This window comes from Staurois parvus, unplaced genomic scaffold (assembly GCF_062004578.1).
Source record: "Staurois parvus isolate SC_StPar_1 unplaced genomic scaffold, SC_StPar_1.0 ptg000525l, whole genome shotgun sequence".
Classification (NCBI taxonomy): Eukaryota; Metazoa; Chordata; class Amphibia; order Anura; family Ranidae; genus Staurois; species Staurois parvus.
Genome location: NW_028318321.1, coordinates 9,922,559 through 9,940,930, shown reverse-complemented (window position 1 = coordinate 9,940,930; position 18,372 = coordinate 9,922,559). Strand labels below are relative to the sequence as shown.

The following is an 18,372-nucleotide window of genomic DNA, read 5'->3' as shown; positions in this document are numbered from 1 at the left end:
AAAATTGCCTTCAGAAGTCTCCTAATTAGTAAATAGAGTCCACCTGTGTGTAATTTAATCTCAGTATAAATACAGCTGTTCTGTGAAGTCCTCAGAGGTTTGTTAGAGAACATTAGTGAACAAACAGCATCATGAAGGCCAAGGAACACACCAAACAGGTCAGGGATAACATTTTGGAGAAGTGTAAAGCAGGGTTAGGTTATAAAAAAATATCCCAATCTTTGAACATCTCACGGAGCACTGTTCAATCCATCATCCGAAAGCGGAAAGAGTCTGGCAGTGCAAACCTACCAAGATATGGCCATCCACCTAAATTAACAGTCCGAGCAACGAGAGCATTAATCAGAGAACAAGCCAAGAGGCCCATGGTAACTCTGGAGGAGCTGCAAAGACCCACAGCTCAGGTGGGAGAATCTGTCCACAGGACAATTATTAGTCGTGCACTCCACAAATCTGGCCTTTATGTAAAAGTGGCAAAAAGAAAGCCATTGTTGAAAGAAAGTCATAAGAAGTCCCATTTGCAGTTTGTGAGAAGCCATGTGCGGGACATAACAAACATGTGGAAGAAGGTGCTCTGGCCAGATGAGTCCAAAATTGAACTTTTTGGCCTAAAAGCAAAACACTACGTGTGGCAGAAAACTAACTTTGCACATCACCCTGAACACACAATCACCACCGTGAAACATGATGGTGGCAGCATCATGTTGTGGGGATGCTTTTCTTCAGCAGGAACAGGGAATCTGGTCAGAGTTGATGGGAAGATGGATGGAGCCAAATACAGGGCAATGTTACAAAAAAAACCCGTAAAAGTCTGTAAAAGACTTGAGACTGGGGCGGAGGTTCACCTTCCAGCAGGACAACAACCCTAAACATACAGCCAGAGGTACAATGGAATGGTTTAGATCAAAGCATATTCATGTGTTAGAATGGCTCAGTCAAAGTCCAGACCTAAATCCAATTGAGAATCTGTGGCAAGACTTGAAAATTGCTGTTCACAGACATTCTCCATTCAATCTGACAGAGCTTGAGCTATTTTGCAAAGTAGAATGGGCAAAAATTTTACTCTCTAGATGTGTAAAGCTGGTTGAGACATACCCAAAAAGACTTGTAGCTGTAATTGCAGCGAAAGTTGGTCCTACAAAGTATTGACTCGGGGTCTGAATACAAATGCATCTTAAGATATTTATTTGTAAAAAAATTTTGAAAACCATTTATCATTTTCCTTCCACTTCTCAGTAATGTGCCACTTTGTGTTGGTCTATCACATAAAATCCCAATAAAATACATTTACATTTTTGGTTGTAACATGACAAAATGTGGAAACATTCAAGGGGTATGAATACTTTTTCAAGGCACTGACAGCAGTCATGCTAGGTATTGGGCTCAGGGACCACATGTTCAAATGCATCATGTTGCTACAGTGGAGATCGAAAGTTTGGGCACCCCAGCTAAAAATTTGTATTAATGTGCATAAAGAAGCCAAGGAAAGATGGAAAAATCTCCAAAAGGCATCAAAGTACAGATTAGACATTCTTATAATATGTCAACAAAAGTTAGATTTTATTTCCATCATTTACACTTTCAAAATAACAGAAAACAAAAAAATGGCGTCTGCAAAAGTTTGGGCACCCTGCAGAGTTAATATCTTGTACTGCCCCCTTTGGCAAGTATCACAGCTTGTAAACGCTTTTTGTAGCCAGCCAAGAGTCTTTCAATTCTTGTTTGAGGTATCTTTGCCCATTCTTCCTTACAAAAGTCTTCCAGTTCTTTGAGATTTCTGGGCTGTCTGTCACGCACTGCTCTTTTAAGGTCTATCCATAGATTTTCAATTTTGTTGAGGTCAGGAGATTGTGAAGGCCATGGCAAAACCTTCAGTTTACGCCTCTTGATGTAATCCCCCGTGGATTTCGAGGTGTGTTTAGGATCATTATCCATTTGTAGAAGCCATCCTCTCTTTAACTTCAGCTTTTTCACAGATGGCATCAACTTACCATCCAAAATTTGCTGAAATTTTATTGAATCCATTTTTCCTTCTACTCGTGAGATGTTCCCTGTGCCACTGGCTGCAACACAACCCCAAAGCATGATTGATCCAACCCCATGCTTAACAGTTGGACAGAGGTTCTTTTCATTAAATTCTGTGCCCCTTCTTCTCCAAACGTACCTTTGCTCATTCCGGCCAAAAAGGTCAATTTTAACCTCATCGGTCCACAGAACTTGTTTCCAAAATGCATCAGGCTATATGTTCTATATGTTCATTTGCAAAGTTCAAACGATGATTTTTGTGGTGAGGACGTAGAAGAGGTTTTCCTCTGATGACTCTTCCATGAAGACCATATTTGTACAAGTATCTCTTTATAGTGGAATAGTGTACCACAACTCCAGTGTCTGCCAGATCTTTCTGGAGGGATCGTGCAGTCAAACGTGGGTTTTTAATTGTTTTTCTCACAATCCTGCGAGCTGTTCTGTCTGATATTTTTCTTGGTCTTCCAGATCTTGCTTTAACTTCCACTGTTCCTGATGACTGCCATTTCTTAATTACATTCCGAACAGAGGATATTGACATCTGAAAATGCTTTGCTATCTTCTTATAGCCTTCTCCAGCTTTGTGAGCGTCAACTATTTTCAGTTTCAGTTTTCTAGACAACTGCTTAGAAGAACCCATGGTGCTGATTGTTGGGGCAAGGTCAGATGAGTCTGGGCATTTAAAACCTTTGAGATTGACATAACCTGGTCTTCCCAGACGATGATTGAGAACAATCCATGACACTGGCAGGTCTCAGCTTGGCAAAGGGGGAAGTGCATACTATAAATTCTGCAGGGTGCCCAAACTTTTGCAGACGCCATTTTTTTGTTTTCTGTTATTTTGAAAGTGTAAATGATGGAAATAAAATCTAACTTTTGTTGACATATTATAAGAATGTCTAATCTGTAATTTGATGCCTTTTGGAGATTTTTCCATCTTTCCTTGGCTCCTTTATGCACATTAATACAAATTTTTAGCTGGGGTGCCCAAACTTTCGATCCCCACTGGTATATTCTAATCCAACTGCGAAAGTATGGGTAAACCGCCACATGTCTAATGCCTTCCCTATCCAAAATGGAACTCAACAGGGATGCCCCCCTTTTCGCCAATATTTTTTATGCTGAGTCTTGAACCACTTCTCCTTCTCCTCAGGGCCAATACAGACATTAAGAGCTTATCAGTTTCTGGTCATACTCATAAATTTGCTGCATTCGAAGATGACATAGTCTTTCATCACTGCACTTCATGTTACAATCCCAAGTCTACTAGAAGACTTGGCTCTTTTTCAAACCCTGTCTAATGTGAAAATCAACTACACAAAATCGTAAATGCTAAATGTTACCCTGCCTATGGAAACAGTTACACATTGTAAATCTATCTACCTCTTGCAGGCAGTTCCCAGCCTTTATCTCCACATGCAAAAAAACTCTGTCCTAATTTCTTATGGTTTAACTGGTGCCTCAAGATCAGTTTCAGCCAACTGGGTTTATCTAAGCGGATGGGAGGGATAGGGCTTCCCAACCTCTGTAAATATTTTTGGGCATGCCATCTTCCTAGAATAGTCAATTGGAATGTACACAACCAGGTGAAAGGCTTGGTCAGGCTGGAATACTCCTTTGCCAATTCTCTACTTGGGTCAGTGCCCTGGCTCCCCCCCCCCAACATATCCCCTCTCTCCTGCTAGAGCACCCCCTTATAGGCCCCACCATTCACTGTTTCCAAGAGGCCTGCAAGAAGTTCTTACTTTCTTCTTCTCCAGGCCCCTAAATTCTGCTCCAGTTCAACCCAGCGTTTCTCCACTGGATGCCTTGCTGGTTTCTTTGGAATTTGGCCCTATACACAAGTTGAGTTATGACTCCCTAACCTCCCAAATGCAAGGATATCATTCCCTTTTTGGACCTATATTCAATTACAACATTTTCTTTGTAGTCCAGACCATATCTCTTTATTGTCCCGAGATATCACCACGATTGATTTCATCTGCTCCAGAAAAGCACCACAACAGCACCCTAATCGCTGATCCATCTAATGTTGGGAAGGCCTGCACGCCCTGGTAGAGGTATTTAGCCCTGAACTTGTCTGCTGAGGAATGGGATCATATCCACACCACCATTCTCAAAGGCTCTGTTAATGTGAAAATTCAGGAAAATGGTTACAAAATAAAATCGAGGTGGTATAAAACCTTTGTGCAGATTCATAAATTTGCTTATACGCCTCCTAACGTTTGCTGGAGATGTGACTTAGAACCTGGTACGCTCCTACATGTTTGGTGGTCCTGCCTGCTTCTTTGAGCCAAAGTTCACCATGTCATATCTCGGATCACTACCCACACTCTGGATTTTTCCCTACCACAGTTCCTTATGTACCACTCTCTTCTTTCTAGAAATGAGCCACTAAGCTTTGTATCCTGATCTATTGGGCTCACTCAACTACACAAAATAGCAGAATATGAAGAACTTATTTGTATAGCACATGATACTCCCCAACCCCCCCCTCCCCCAAAAAAAATTTGGTCTGCTGGCTTCACTTCCACATGACAGAGGACTCACGGCTAATGGAAAACTCCCCTTAACCCAGTGTTTCTCAATTCCAGTCCTCATGGACCCCCAACAGGTCATGTTTTCAGGATTTCCATTATTTTGCACAGGTGATTTGATCAGTTTCACTGCCTTAGTAATTACCACAGCTGTTTCATCTGAGGGAAATCCTGAAAACATGACCTGTTGGGGGTCCATGAGGACTGGAGTTGAGAAACACTGCCTTAACCACATGAGTCATGGAGTAGCCATCCTCCTGTCCCCTCCTGCTCATCCAAGGGACTCTAGCTTCTAACAGACACTCCACCCTGCTTTGGAGTTAGGAGGTTGGCTGGAGGGTATTGACAATTTGCACCCTTTCCCACACACCCTCCCCTGTCCCTCTATCCTTCCGATAGCCCCCCTCCTCCTTGGCTCCATGCCATTACCTCTAACCCTTTTCCCACAGCCAGTCATTCCCCCACCCCCCTTTTTGTTCTTTTTTACTTGCTTCTCTCCATCTTTTCCCTTACATAGCCTTCTCCCTTACCGTCTTTCTTCTTTTTCCTCCCTGACATTGTTGCATACCACTTGCTTGAGCTTCACACTTTCCCAACAGATTTTCTTGCTCACGGGTCCATCGTTCGTAATGTTGTCCCCTCTTCTACAATCCTTCTCTCAGTCAATCTTTGACATGACCCCTCCCAATCAACAAAATCAACAAATTATCCCAGAAAACCCAATACATCACTTAGCACCAGGAGCTTGGTTCTCAACACATCGACCAGAACCATGTAAACTGACAATATGATATTACAGTATTAGTATTGTTCGATTAATACTTACCATTCTTACTTGAATATGGTTTGATGGCCTGTCTCTTGCTCTTTCTATGGATACGAGTCACTAACATCGATTTATTTAGGTTTCCTACCTGAATCCTTGTTCATTTCTTTCATTTAAACTGCTAGAAATACCACATTTTCTTGTATTTGCTTAACACTCAGTAAAGTTTTTGTGGAATTAAAAGTATCACAGAGAGTACTTAACTGTTTTTACTGCGGTTATGAACCCTGATTGACTTGAAATGCTGACCCTCCCCTCTTCTAGTCGAAGACATATTCAGACACTAGTATTTAATAAACGTTTAATCATTTTGATTCAATACATAAATGAACTACTCTGATAAAAGGATGCAGTGCTAAAATAATACAAGTGAAATATGTGCAAGCACCAACAGGCATAGAGGTGAAAATATTGTGAATCGTCCAAATATGACATATAAATAGTGAAAACAATATTCAATAATCAATTAACTATAGTCATGTGACTATGGTGGTAAATATGAAGTCCACTGAAGTGATAATCTGATTCCGTGAATTCCGTGACTTGAGTGCTTACAGAATGGTAATGTGAATGCACTAACCAGAAACGCAATATTTTTGCGCATTTGTGTAAGAGGTGTATCCCGTCATGGTCATCTGGATGTGGAGAGGACCAAAGGCAATCCTCTGGCACACGTCAGCATACAAGTTGATTAGTGGACCTTACGCACACTCTGCAAGGACATCTCCTCACATGTACATGATCGATAGACAGGGACCCACAAAGCATGTATTGGTATCCACCCTGGAAGGCTCGTGGAATAAAAAGCCAAAAAGGTACTTGATAGTGCAGTATTTTGATTTTTTTTAATGGGTAATACGTATGAATATATATGCACTCACATCTGGCCAAAAATTGATAAAGCACAGAAATCCAAAGATGGCTGATGGCCTCGGCAGCGTGATGTACACTCACGCCGCCGAGGCCATCAGGATTTTTGGATTCTGTTCTTTATCTATTTTTGCCCAGATTTGAGTGCATTTATATATATATACATATTATGCACATATTTCACTTGTATTATTTTAGCACTGCATCCTTTTTTATCAGATTTATTTTAGAGGGTAGGAGGTTTACGTTGATGCTAGCAGCTTTATATCTACTGCTCGTTTATATCATATGTTATAAATTAACTAATGTTTTTGCATGTCTGCTTGGGTTTGTCTTTAAGTAGAGCAACGATGGCCTTTGTGAATAAAACCATTAATAGATGAACTCATAGAAATTAGATTTATCTTTTCTGCCTTATATAAGGCACTGAAAACATAAAATAATCTGCTGAGTCTTCTATTGTATCAATTATTGTCCTTTTACAGGTTACCAGAGACAGCTGATGTTTAAAACTGTGAACGGTTCTTACAGTGTCTTCCATGGATACAAGCCCAGTGCATGGTGAGTACTTCTGGTAAAGAGAGCATGTCACCACAGGGTCACTTTTACTAAACCGGTCACAAGTAAAAAAAAATATTTATATACTTACCTTTCTGGGAGCAAGTGTATAGAAAAGCAACACTTCTCTGCTCCCTACCTGCTGCAAGCATTTGACCATCTGACAAGTTGAACACTTGCTTCCTCCTCCAACTCCTATGTCCTGTAGTGAGTACAAGCCAGTGAGAGGGACCACGATGAATGACAGAAAGTAAGAATTCCACATACCCAGAAGTGTAAGTAAGAAGTAATTGCAGTCTCTGGAGAACTGAGAAGCAGTGGATGTTCAATACACAGGCCACAGGAAAAGTATATTCATGTTTTCTATAAAGGTGGGCTGTTGGTTAAAAGTGACGCTGAGGTGACAGAGTCACTTTAAGACCCAATGACGTTTTAATCTGTGTGCAGGAGCTATAAATATGAAGCTGATTGGGAGAATTGTTTACTTTTGTCTTTCTTTTTTTTGTTTTCTTTTTTATTGGAGTCTGGGGCTCCAAGATTAGAGCATGTTGCAATTTCCTGCAATTTGCCATTTAAGATCCCTACTGGTAAAATCTGGTATTGCAAAGCCACCATCAAATAAAATACTTATGAGAGCCATTGTACCTGACTGGACAGATTTTACTCTTAAGTTTGGCTACTGTGCACAACTTCTCATGAGCCTAAGTGATGTCACATCAATAGATGTTCAGTCAGAAGGACATTGGGGTTGATTTATGAAAGGCAAACAGACAGTGCTGGCACATGATAGGATGATGGAAGTCAAGGGAGCTTCCCCTCATTCATTATGATATGGAGCAACTGCACTTGCAAAGTGCACAGTTTATTTGCTTTTAGTAAATCCATCCCATTATGCAAAAAACCTTCATTCTTTCATTCTTCACTTTCCTATTAACAGCACCTGCACAGAGTTTATGGTTGTGCAATCCAAGAGGCACCAGTGTTAGATCTAGTGCACTCCAAAATGTAATATACCCAGTCAAATATAATTCTGTGTGAAGGCTTGTGATGAGGGGAGTGGTAGGTGGCTATTACTCAACTCAGCCAAGATAGAGCACTAGAATGGATGAGCAGGAAACATTGGGAGAGAAAGTTATTTAGGGCATTTCCAAGTATAATTCTGTTAGAAATCATAACGTACCAGACTACGTTTCTATAAGGCGATAAAAAGGTGTGAGACCTTGTTTCAGGACAAGCTTTCAAGAGATCCTGGGGTTGATTTACTAAAGACAAATAGACTTTGCACTTTGCAAAGTACAGTTGCTCCAGACCTTCGTAAATGAGCTAAAGATCCACTGTACAAAGAATCCCCAATCACGTGCAAGGAAATTTAAGAAAAACAGCATTTTTGCTTGCATATGACTGGATGATGGAAGTCAGCAGAGCTTCTGCTCATTTACTAAGCTCTAAAGCAATTCCAATTTGCAAAGTACACAGTCTATCTGCCTTTAGTAAATCAACCCCTCCACTCCCTTCTTTCCACTCAAGCAATACTGATACAGGGGGAGATTTAGGTTTTCTAGAAGCAGATGAAAAGATTAGGTCTCTCAAAGGCTTGTCTGGAAAAATGAACTGTTAGTGCAAATAAAAGGATTTCATACAATTCACATCTGTTTTGCATTTATACAAGAACATCACCAGAAAAAAAGTCCCATCAGAAAAGGGGTACTAATGCTGGAAAAGGTACTTACAGTATGAAGCACTTGGTAACCTTGCATGTCTAACCTATTATTATTATTATACAGGATTTATATAGCGCCAACAGTTTGCGCAGCGCTTTACAATATAAGGCAGACAGTACAATTACAATACTTTCAGTACAGAAGGAATAGGAGGGCCCTGCTCGTGGAGTTTACAATCTAAACCTATTCATGTATATTAACCCTAAAAGTGCTGTGTGATCTTTAAGATGATATCTCGCTATCACATATTGTAGGCTCACTGCCTTCACGTTGAGGTCATTTGTTCATGCTCAAGATCTCATCTACATCCAGGAGAAGCATATTGAAGATGCTGTGAGATGGCTGAGCCAACTGCAACGAGACAATGGCTGCTTTGAAAAAGTTGGGTCAATTTTTCAAGATTACTTAACGGTAAACACATTTACACACTTTTTTTTATAAGACTAAGCACTGATAAATTACGCTATAACATTTTTGTTTGATTAAAAAAATGCAGTATTCATCAGAATAATCTGTTGTCTAAAAAAAAAAAAAAATTAGAGAGCTCAAATGGCTACCACTGCTGAACTCTAAAAATGCTAGTTGTCTGATTCTAGTGCTGGTTCAGTGGCTCCATAGGAATAGGTGGTTGCCATACAACTTGGTAGCACCAGTAGCAAAGTTCTTTGTATAATAAAAGAAAAGTAGGTGCAGCGCTAAAACAAAATATAAATATTAATCTAAAGGATAAAAATATAAATGGCCACAAACAGTGGCTAGATGTCCATATGCTGTAGCCCCTCCTGACGCGTTTCGTGCGATGCACGTCCTCAGAGGGTCAGGGCTTACGACCCTCTGAGGGTCGTAAGCCCTGACCCTCTGGATGCACGTCCTCGTAAGCCCTGACCCTCTGAGGACGTGCATCGCACGAAACGCGTCAGGGGGGCTACAGCATATGGACATCTAGCCACTGTTTGTGGCCAACTATTTATGGTCAGTACTCTTCCTTTGTTTTTACCCCTCTTTGACTAATAAACGCTAGTCTCAACAATATCACACTATGTGGCGTCCTTCATTGGGCTCTCTCTGAGAGCACCATCTCCCACAGTACTTCTTTTGGATCAAGGAGTTCCCTGACGCTCACACGTTCGGATGCTACTTGGCCACCTCTCCCTGCGGTGAGACAGAGGATAGGACGCAGTGCGACCTGACCAGAGCCCTGATGCTGGAGAGATCTTGCAGCAGTTACTTCCTTACATGCGTTATTTTAACGCACTTCTGGTGAGTGCGCACTCTATTTGTTTTTTCCTTGGATCTCCTTCACCTTGTACCACTATCACCCTGGGACGAGAACTTTATGTGTGCTCTCAGCACTCCTTATAGACTCTACGCATTAGTCACCTCTGTGGTATATCTGTTTTGACCACTGATATTTATATTTATCCTATAGATTAATATTTATATTTTGTTTTAGCGCTGCACCTACTTTTCTTTTATTATTGACTATTGCAAGGAGGATTGGTTGCCTTTTTGGTGTTCTAGCTGCTTGTGCTCTTGTACCTGTAGCGCTCGCTATACTTTTTTCAAAAGTTCTTTGTATGGCACTTTCTTCCTTGCCTTACCTTGACAATGCCTTTGTCTGCTTTTGTCTGGAATGAAGGTGCCTTCATCCAGAGTTTGCATTCTAGAATAAGCTGCTGTCTCAGGGATGTTCTGGGCTGAATGACTCAGTTCATACTTTGTGGTCTGAATTGGACTTTTGTGGGCTTTGAAGTATCTGCAGTATCTGCCCAGCTTGATTTCTGTGGGTTCTCCTGATCCCTCCTTACCACTAAAAGAACAGTCTAGTCAGGAACAGAACTGAAAACATGCTTTTCTGCATCCAGTGCAGTTGTTACAGCAGTACCACTGGGCGATCACTATGAGATTTGGGAAATGTCTTTTTGTTCCTGCAGTAGACTGGTGACATTGGACTTACTGGATACTTTTCTCAAGACTAGGCATACATAGTTTTAATTAATAAAAAAATACTATTTCTGAAATAATATATTCTTTCTGCATATTGTAATATATCAAAAATTTTGACAGATATTATTTAACACTCTCATGGACATGCCATAGCAAAAAGTATGTTATTTCAAGCCAGACCCCACTTTTCTTCCTTTCCTGTGTTTAAAATAAAATAGAAAATCAAAAAGCAGTACTCTTCTGATTCTGGTCACTGCTCCACTCTTTGGGAATGTGGACAAACCCTTTTGAGTTAGTGTTGTCATACAGCCTGGGCTCACAGTGTAAGGCCATACACATTCACTGGCCACTTTTTTAGGTACACCTGTTCAATTGCTTGGTAACAAATTGCTAATCATCCAATCACATGGCAGCAACTCAATGCATTTTTGACATCTAGACATGGTGAAATTGACTTGCTGAAGTTCAAATTGAGCATCACAATGGGGAAGAAAGGGGATTTAAGTGATTTTGAATGTGGCATGGTTGTTGGTGCCAGACAGGCTGGTCTGAGTATTTCAAAAACTGCTGGTCCACTGGGATTTTCACACACAACCATCTCTAGGATTTACAGAGAATGGTCCAAAAAAGAGAAAATATCCAGTAAGCGGCAGTTGTGTAGATGAAAATGCCTTGTTGATGACAGTGGTCAGAGGAGAATGGGCGGACTGGTTCAAGATGACAGAAAGGCAACAGTATATTGGCACTCACATGTCATAAATTAAGGGTATGTATACTTTGATTTAATAAAATTTAGGTGTGGGTAGGGTGCAGTAAGGTGGAAAGGGGGAAGCTGGAATTGGGATTTATCAAAGAAAACATACCACAAGGCATTCCAAAGGAACCACTCTGGCTGAGCAAAATAGGTAGTGGAGGGTTTTTTTATTGGATGTTTTATAAGCTGTTGTATTATCAGTATCTATATTTAAATGTTCTCATTATATTTTCTTTGTCTTTTCAGGAAGGGGGTGAAGATGAGGTGACACTTACAGCATACATTACAATAACCTTTCTGGAATACAGGAAAGTGTTCAATGTGAGTTCTCTTTTTGCGGAGAGTAATTTCTCTGGTGCAGTTAATGAGCTTGTTATCCAGTGACTAAATTATTAAAGCAGAACTAAAATCTAACTTTACAAAAATTGCAAAGACATTAAGGAGTTTATTTACTAAAGCTGGAGAGTGCAAAATCAGACTCACTTCTGCATAGAAACCAATCAGCTTCCAGGTTTCATTGCCAAAGCTTCATTGAACAAGCTGAGGTTAGAAGCTGATTGGTATCTATGCAGAAGGGAGTCTGATTTTGGACTCTCCAGCTTTAGTAAATAAACCCCTAAATGTCTCTTCTGTAATAAAATAAACCTACCTGCCTGCTCGCAGTCTTCTTTAAAATGTATGCTGAGCTTTGCAGTCACAGCTCAGTATATGTTGACAGTTTTGGCCAGCGCTTTTTGCCAGCAGGAACGCACTTCCGGCACCTCCAGCACTGAAAGTTTGTAAAGTCAAGGGGTGTCGGGGTGTGCTGGAGGATCTGTTGTTGCTGGCTGCTGGGGGACCTATTGTCACTGAATAAGATCTATTTCTGTGTGGTGGTCTATTGTTGCTGGTGGGGATTTATTGTTGGTGAACGTCAGTTGTTCCTGGAATGGATCTACTGTTGAGGGAGGGGTCTATTGTCTATTGTTGCTAGCTGCTGGAGAGTCTATTGATGTTGGCTGCTGTGAGATCTGTTGTAGATGCTAAGGGGTTTATTGTTGCTTGGGTGGAATTTTGTTTTAGGGTTCCATGGTTGCTGGAGAAATCTATTGCTGTTGGGGGGTTTAATGCTACTGGTCACGGGGGGATCTATTTTTCTTCTTTTCTTGTTATCATTAACACATTCCATACAAATTCTTTAGCACCACGAAATTATACTTGGCTCTGTATTCCTTAAAATGAGTGGTACTGGGAAGTGAGTAGGGGGTGGAACCAAGTGAAGGTGCTCGGAGGTGGGTAGGGGGGCGGAGACAAGAAGTGACTCAGAAGGGGAGAGTTCCTGCACCTGTTTTTTGAGAAAAAAGCCCTGGTTTTGGCACAGTCCCTGTGTGCCAGGCTGACTGAACTCGTGCGTATGTGGCGGTGTTACATGATCCCATGTTGGCCAATCAAGATGGCCGAAGACCTGTAAGAAGTCGGGGAGAAGGTGTTGTCACTGGCAAGGGAGTTTGCGGGCACTGGAAAGTTGGAGCTAAGGTAAGTATGGTGGATTTTAGTTCCACTTTGTTTGTAATAGCTTAGCCAACCTTACTCAAATTTAATTAATCAGGATGCTGTATTATTATCAGGTAACTGGCAAGACGGGTTTAATTAACCATTTAGAATCTTAGGGGCCTGTTTATAATAGAGAGTGGATATACAGTTGTGTTTAAAATAATAGCAGTCAGACATCACTGACCTGATCAATCACTGTTTTTGGTAGAAATTATATTTCTACATGGCAAATAATTTACTAGCAGGTGTAGTAGAGTAATAGAAATCCAACAGACCCAACAGTCATGACATGCATGCATGCTGCTGATTCTGTGTAATTGAATCACTAATTGAAAGGGGCATGTTCAAAATAATAGCAGTGTGGAGTTCTATTAGTGAGGTCATTCATTCTTTGAAAAACAGGTGGCAAATATTGCCCTTATTTAAGGAAGGAAGGCAGCAAATGTTGTACATGCTGGTTACAGTGCATTTCTCTCTGAAATTCTGAGGAAAATGGGTTGTTCAGAAGAACAGCGTACCTTGATTAAAAAGTTGATTGGAGAGGGGAAAACATAAAAAAGTACAGAAAATGATAGGCTGCTCAGCTAAAATGATCGCAAATGCTTTAAAATGGCAACCAAAACCTGAAAGACGTGGAAGAAAGCGAAAAACTACCATTCGAATGGATAGAAGAATAGCTAAAATGGCAAAGACTCAGCCAACAATCAGCTCCAGGAAGATCAAAGAAGGTCTAAAGTTACCTCTGAGTACTGTTACAATTAGAAGACGCCTATGTGAAGCCAAGCTATCTGCAAGAAGCCCCCGCAAAGTCCCATTGTTGAAAAAAAGACATGTGCTGAAGAGGTTACAATTTGCCAAAGAGCACATTGACTGGCCTAAAGAGAAATGGCGCAACATTTTGTGGACTGATGAAAGTAAGATTGTTCTTTTTGGGTCTAGTGGCCGGAGACAGTTTGTCAGACGACCCCCAAACACTGAATTCAAGCCACAGTACACTGTGAAGACAGTGAAGCATGGTTGCGCAAGCATCATGATATGGGGATGTTTCTCATACTACGGTGTTGGGCCTATTTATCGCATACCAGGGATCATGGATCAGTTTGAATACCTCAGAATACTTGAAGAGGTCATGCTGCCTTATGCTGAAGAGGAAATGCCCTTGAAATGGGTGTTCCAACAAGACAACGACCCCAAACACACCAGTAAACGTGCAACATCTTGGTTCCAGACCAACAAGATTGACGTTATGGAGTGGCCAGCCCAATCCCTGGATCTTAATCCAATAGAAAACTTGTGGGGTGACATCAAAAATGCAGTTTCTGAGGCAAAACCAAGAAATAGAGAAGAACTGTGGAATGTAGTGCAATCATCCTGGGCTGGAATACCTGTTCACAAGTGCCAGAAGTTGGTTGACTCCATGCAACACAGATGTACAGCAGTTCTCAGAAACAGTGCTTATACAACTAAATATTAATTAAGTGATTCAAAGGAAAGCAAAATCTTCAAACATTTTTCAGTTTATATAATGAATGTTTGAGTTTGTAAAGAAGAATACAAACACTGCTATTTTTTTGAACAGTCTAATATACACTTTTCTTCAATTTTTTTAGAGGAACAACACAAATTTGATATATTTTTCTTCATGTTTTGATTTGGAATAGAATGTGTAGTGTTCCCAATGCATTTTTGTGTATGGAAATAAAAGCTTTTAGAAGGATTTTGAGCTATATTCACTTTTTTCTACACACTGCTATTATTTTGAACACAACTGTATCTATCAGAGGTGTCCTAACTGCAGCCCAAATTTTACAGCCCATCCATAAAATGCAGGCTGTGTTGTGGAGCATTCAATACCCCAGAGAATGTTCTCTGCTTTGTGCAGCAGAGATAGCTCTGTAATTGGGTGAGTTAGTCATGTGACTGTTTTCTCAATCTGCTTTATAAATGAATAAACACACCATCATTTTTAAATCTCCCCTTTGTGTATTGCCAATTTGTATGTGCTTTTCACTTAAAGTGGTTGTAAGCCTCTGGCATAAAATATGAAGAAATCATATCCCTATATAGTGTGTACTTGCCTCAACCTCAGCTCTGTTCCTGTGTGCTTTGTGAAGGGCAGTGTGTCCATTCCCTCCAATCATCTATGAGCTATGCAGAGTGTAAATTCAACTTCCTGTCCCTTGCTTTCTGAAAGATCAGACAAGCTGTATGAATTCTGGACTTTGAATGACTGTAGAGAAGACTGCAAATAAAAAGGTACAACTTACTGTATAAAACACACGGGGGCACACACTCCTCGTGCATTACCGTGATACAAAATGTATTAATATAAAATAACAAATGGATGCTCACAAACAAAACTGCATTGTAGACAAATATCAAAATGCTTTGGTATGGGATATCTGGGTCCCGTCCTAGAAACGCCTGGTTTAAAAAAAAACTGACGCATTTCGGGAACTAAACTCCCTTCCTCAGAGCTGAATGAACCAAATATGCCAGCCATCTATACAGCTACAGATCAAAAGTCGACACCGCACTTCCACCACGTGGACACCCACAAGGCGGGACCTAACCAGAGCTACACCTTCTAATTTTATATGGCAAAATGACAGCCAGAGCAAAAACCAATGTAAGGTAAAAAAAAAGTATAATGTCAATACACAGAACCATCTGGTGTAGATGCAAAGCTAATTAAACCTGGGGACAACTTTCATTATCATTACAGCAGGGTCATATTTCTATATTTAACAACATGAGTAATGTAATCAAATGGAAAAAAATCTCCATACTACTCACTGGAATGCTAAGTCACCATGTTCCAATTGTTGATTGAGGAACCAAGCCGCACTAAAAAAGAAACAAAAATGAAAACACCATCAGGTAGTATTCCCTGGAACGTATGAACCAAGAAGCTGATACACAGCCTCAATACAGGACGGAGCACCGGAAATGAGTCATATCAGTATGAGACAGAGTTCCAATCCGCAGGACCAGAAATATGTCAGAAAAGAGGGCGGGAACACCACAGAAAGTGTGGCCACAGGAAGTGTTGCCTTGCTCCTTTATGTAGCCAAATCGACTCCCTCTCTTCTCCTATATATATGCTGTGATATGCAGTGGGCGTTTTTGCACCAGGGTTTGGTTTCTATGGGCACGCCTAGGGGGCTGGTCTGTCTAGATTACCTCTCTAGGTGTGCATCGCCTTCTTTGTTTCATGCATGGTGAGCATGTTACAACTAAAAATGTAAATGTATTTTATTGGGATTTTATGTGATAGAACAACACAAAGTGGCACATAATTGAGAAGTGGAAGGAAAATGATAAATGGTTTTCAAAATTTTGTACAAATAAATATCTGAAAAGTGTGGCATGCATTTGTATTCAGCCCCCGAGTCAATACTTTGTAGAACCACCTGATTGCTGAAATTACAGTTTAAAGTCTGGGTATGTCTCTACCAGCTTTGCACATCTAGAGAGTAAAATTTTTTCCCATTCTTCTTTGAAAAATAGCTTAAGCTCTGTCAGATTGGTTGGAGAGTATCTGTGAACAGCAATTCTGAAGTCTTGCCACAGATTCTCAATTGGATTTAGGTCTGGACTTTGACTGAGCCATTCTAACACATGAATATGCTTTGATCTAAACCATTCCATTGTAGCTCTGGTTGTATGTTTAGGGTCCTTGTCCTGCTGGAAGGTGAAGCTCCACCCGTCTTTTGCAGGTTTTCATCTAAGATTGCCCTGTATTTGGCTCCATCCGTCCTCCCATCAACTCTAACCAGCTTCTATGACCCTGCTGAGGAAAGCATCTCCACAACAAGATGCTGCCACCACCATGTTTCACGGTGGTGACAGTGTGTTCAGGGTGATGTTCAGTGTTAGTTTTCCGCCACACATAGCATTGTGCTTTTAGGCCAAAAAGTAAAATTTTGGTCTCATCTGACCAGAGCACCTTTTTCCACTTGTTTGCTGTGTCCCCCACATGGCTTCTCGCAAACTGCAAATGGGACTTTTTATGGCTTTCCTTAAACAATGACTTTCTTCTTGCCATTCTTCCATAAAGGCCAGATTTGTGGAGTGGACAACTAATAGTTGTCCTGTGGACAGATTCTTCCACCTGAGCTGTGGATCTCTGCAGCTCCTCCAGAGTTACCATGGGCCTCTTGGCTGCTTCTCTGATTAATGCTCTCCTTGCTCAGCTTTTCAGTTTAGGTGGACGGTCATGTGTTGGTAGGTTTGCAGTGTCAGACTCTTTCTATTTTTGGATGATGGATTGAACAGTGCTCCGAGAGATGTTCAAAGCTTGGGATTTTTTTTATAACCTAACCCTGCTTTACACTTCTCCACAATGTTATCCCTGACCTGTCTGGTGTGTTCCTTGGCCTTCATGATGTTTGTTCACTAATGTTCTCTAACAAACCTCTGAGGGTTTCACAGAACAGCTGTATTTATACTGAGATTAAATTGCAACCAGGTGGACTCTATTTACTAATTAGGTGACTTCTGAAGGCAGTTGGTTCCACTAGATTTTAGTTAGGGGTATCAGAGAAAGGGGTCTAAATACAAATTCACGCCACACTTTTCAGATATTTATTTGTAAAAAATGTTGTAAACCATGTATCATTTTCCTTCCACTTCACAATTATGTACCACTTTGTGTTGGTCTATCACATAAAATCCCAATAAAAAACATTTATGTTTTTGGTTGTAATATGACAAAATGTGGAAAATGTCAATGGGTATGAATACTTTTTCAAGGTACTGTAGCAGATGATAGTTTTAGAATCTCAGTCAGGTTTACATTATTGTGTGTGTGAGGAGATTTTTTTCATTTCCTGCTAGTTTTCATGGAGAAGGATTAGAATATCTGTCAAGTATCCACGTTGTGGAGATTTTCTCTCCACATTGTCATAGTGACATCCAGCGTGCTAAAGTTTGACAGAGTGTCACTGGGATAGGATGTGAGGCACACATTTGAGATTTTTTATTTAGGCTCAGTTGCTGTGGGTTACTGTATCGTGTATTACCAAATACACCTGTATATTTGCTGTAATTCATACTGGATGTACTTAAACAATGTCCCATGAGAGTTGTGCTGCATTGTTCCTTGCCTTGGCCATGGCTGTTGAGTTTGTTGGGTTGCTGTTAACAATGAATGCCATCTCACCACTTTTAATGGTATGCGCTGATGTTTTTTGCAGTAATGCTGGTTAAAATGTGTGGCTTTACACAATTTTCTGCAGTATAAATGTGTGAACAGGCCCTCATACTGTGATTTATTTACAGGACAGGCTGATGGATAAAGCACTAAATTGTTTGAAGGATTCAGTTGAAACAGTAAACTCTACGTACACCCAGGCTCTGATGGCCTATGCCTTTACCTTATCGGGAGATGGGGAGCTGAGAAAACAGATGCTGGAGAGCCTAGAAAAAAAGTCTGAAAAAACAGGTAATAAATTTACAAGTTTATATTTGTAATCACCTTAACCACTTGCCTACAGGGCACTTATACCCCCTTCCTGCCCAGGCCAATTTCCAGCTTTCAGCGCTGTTGCACTTTGATGACAATTGCGCGGTCAAACAACACTGTACCCATATGAAATT

The 18,372-nt window shown here is 40.6% G+C and overlaps 1 protein-coding gene across 1 annotated transcript in view; it reads left to right on the top strand.

The window, feature by feature from the left end:
- The window catches only part of LOC149451735 (alpha-2-macroglobulin-like protein 1), a 222,347-nt gene that overhangs the window by 171,530 nt on the left and 32,445 nt on the right, over positions 1-18,372 (top strand). The window contains exons 25-28 of the mRNA XM_089690237.1: positions 6,744-6,819; positions 8,792-8,948; positions 11,485-11,559; positions 18,055-18,217. Of these exons, the coding sequence (XP_089546363.1) occupies positions 6,744-6,819; positions 8,792-8,948; positions 11,485-11,559; positions 18,055-18,217 (471 nt within the window). The remainder of the gene's footprint in view (positions 1-6,743; positions 6,820-8,791; positions 8,949-11,484; positions 11,560-18,054; positions 18,218-18,372) is intronic.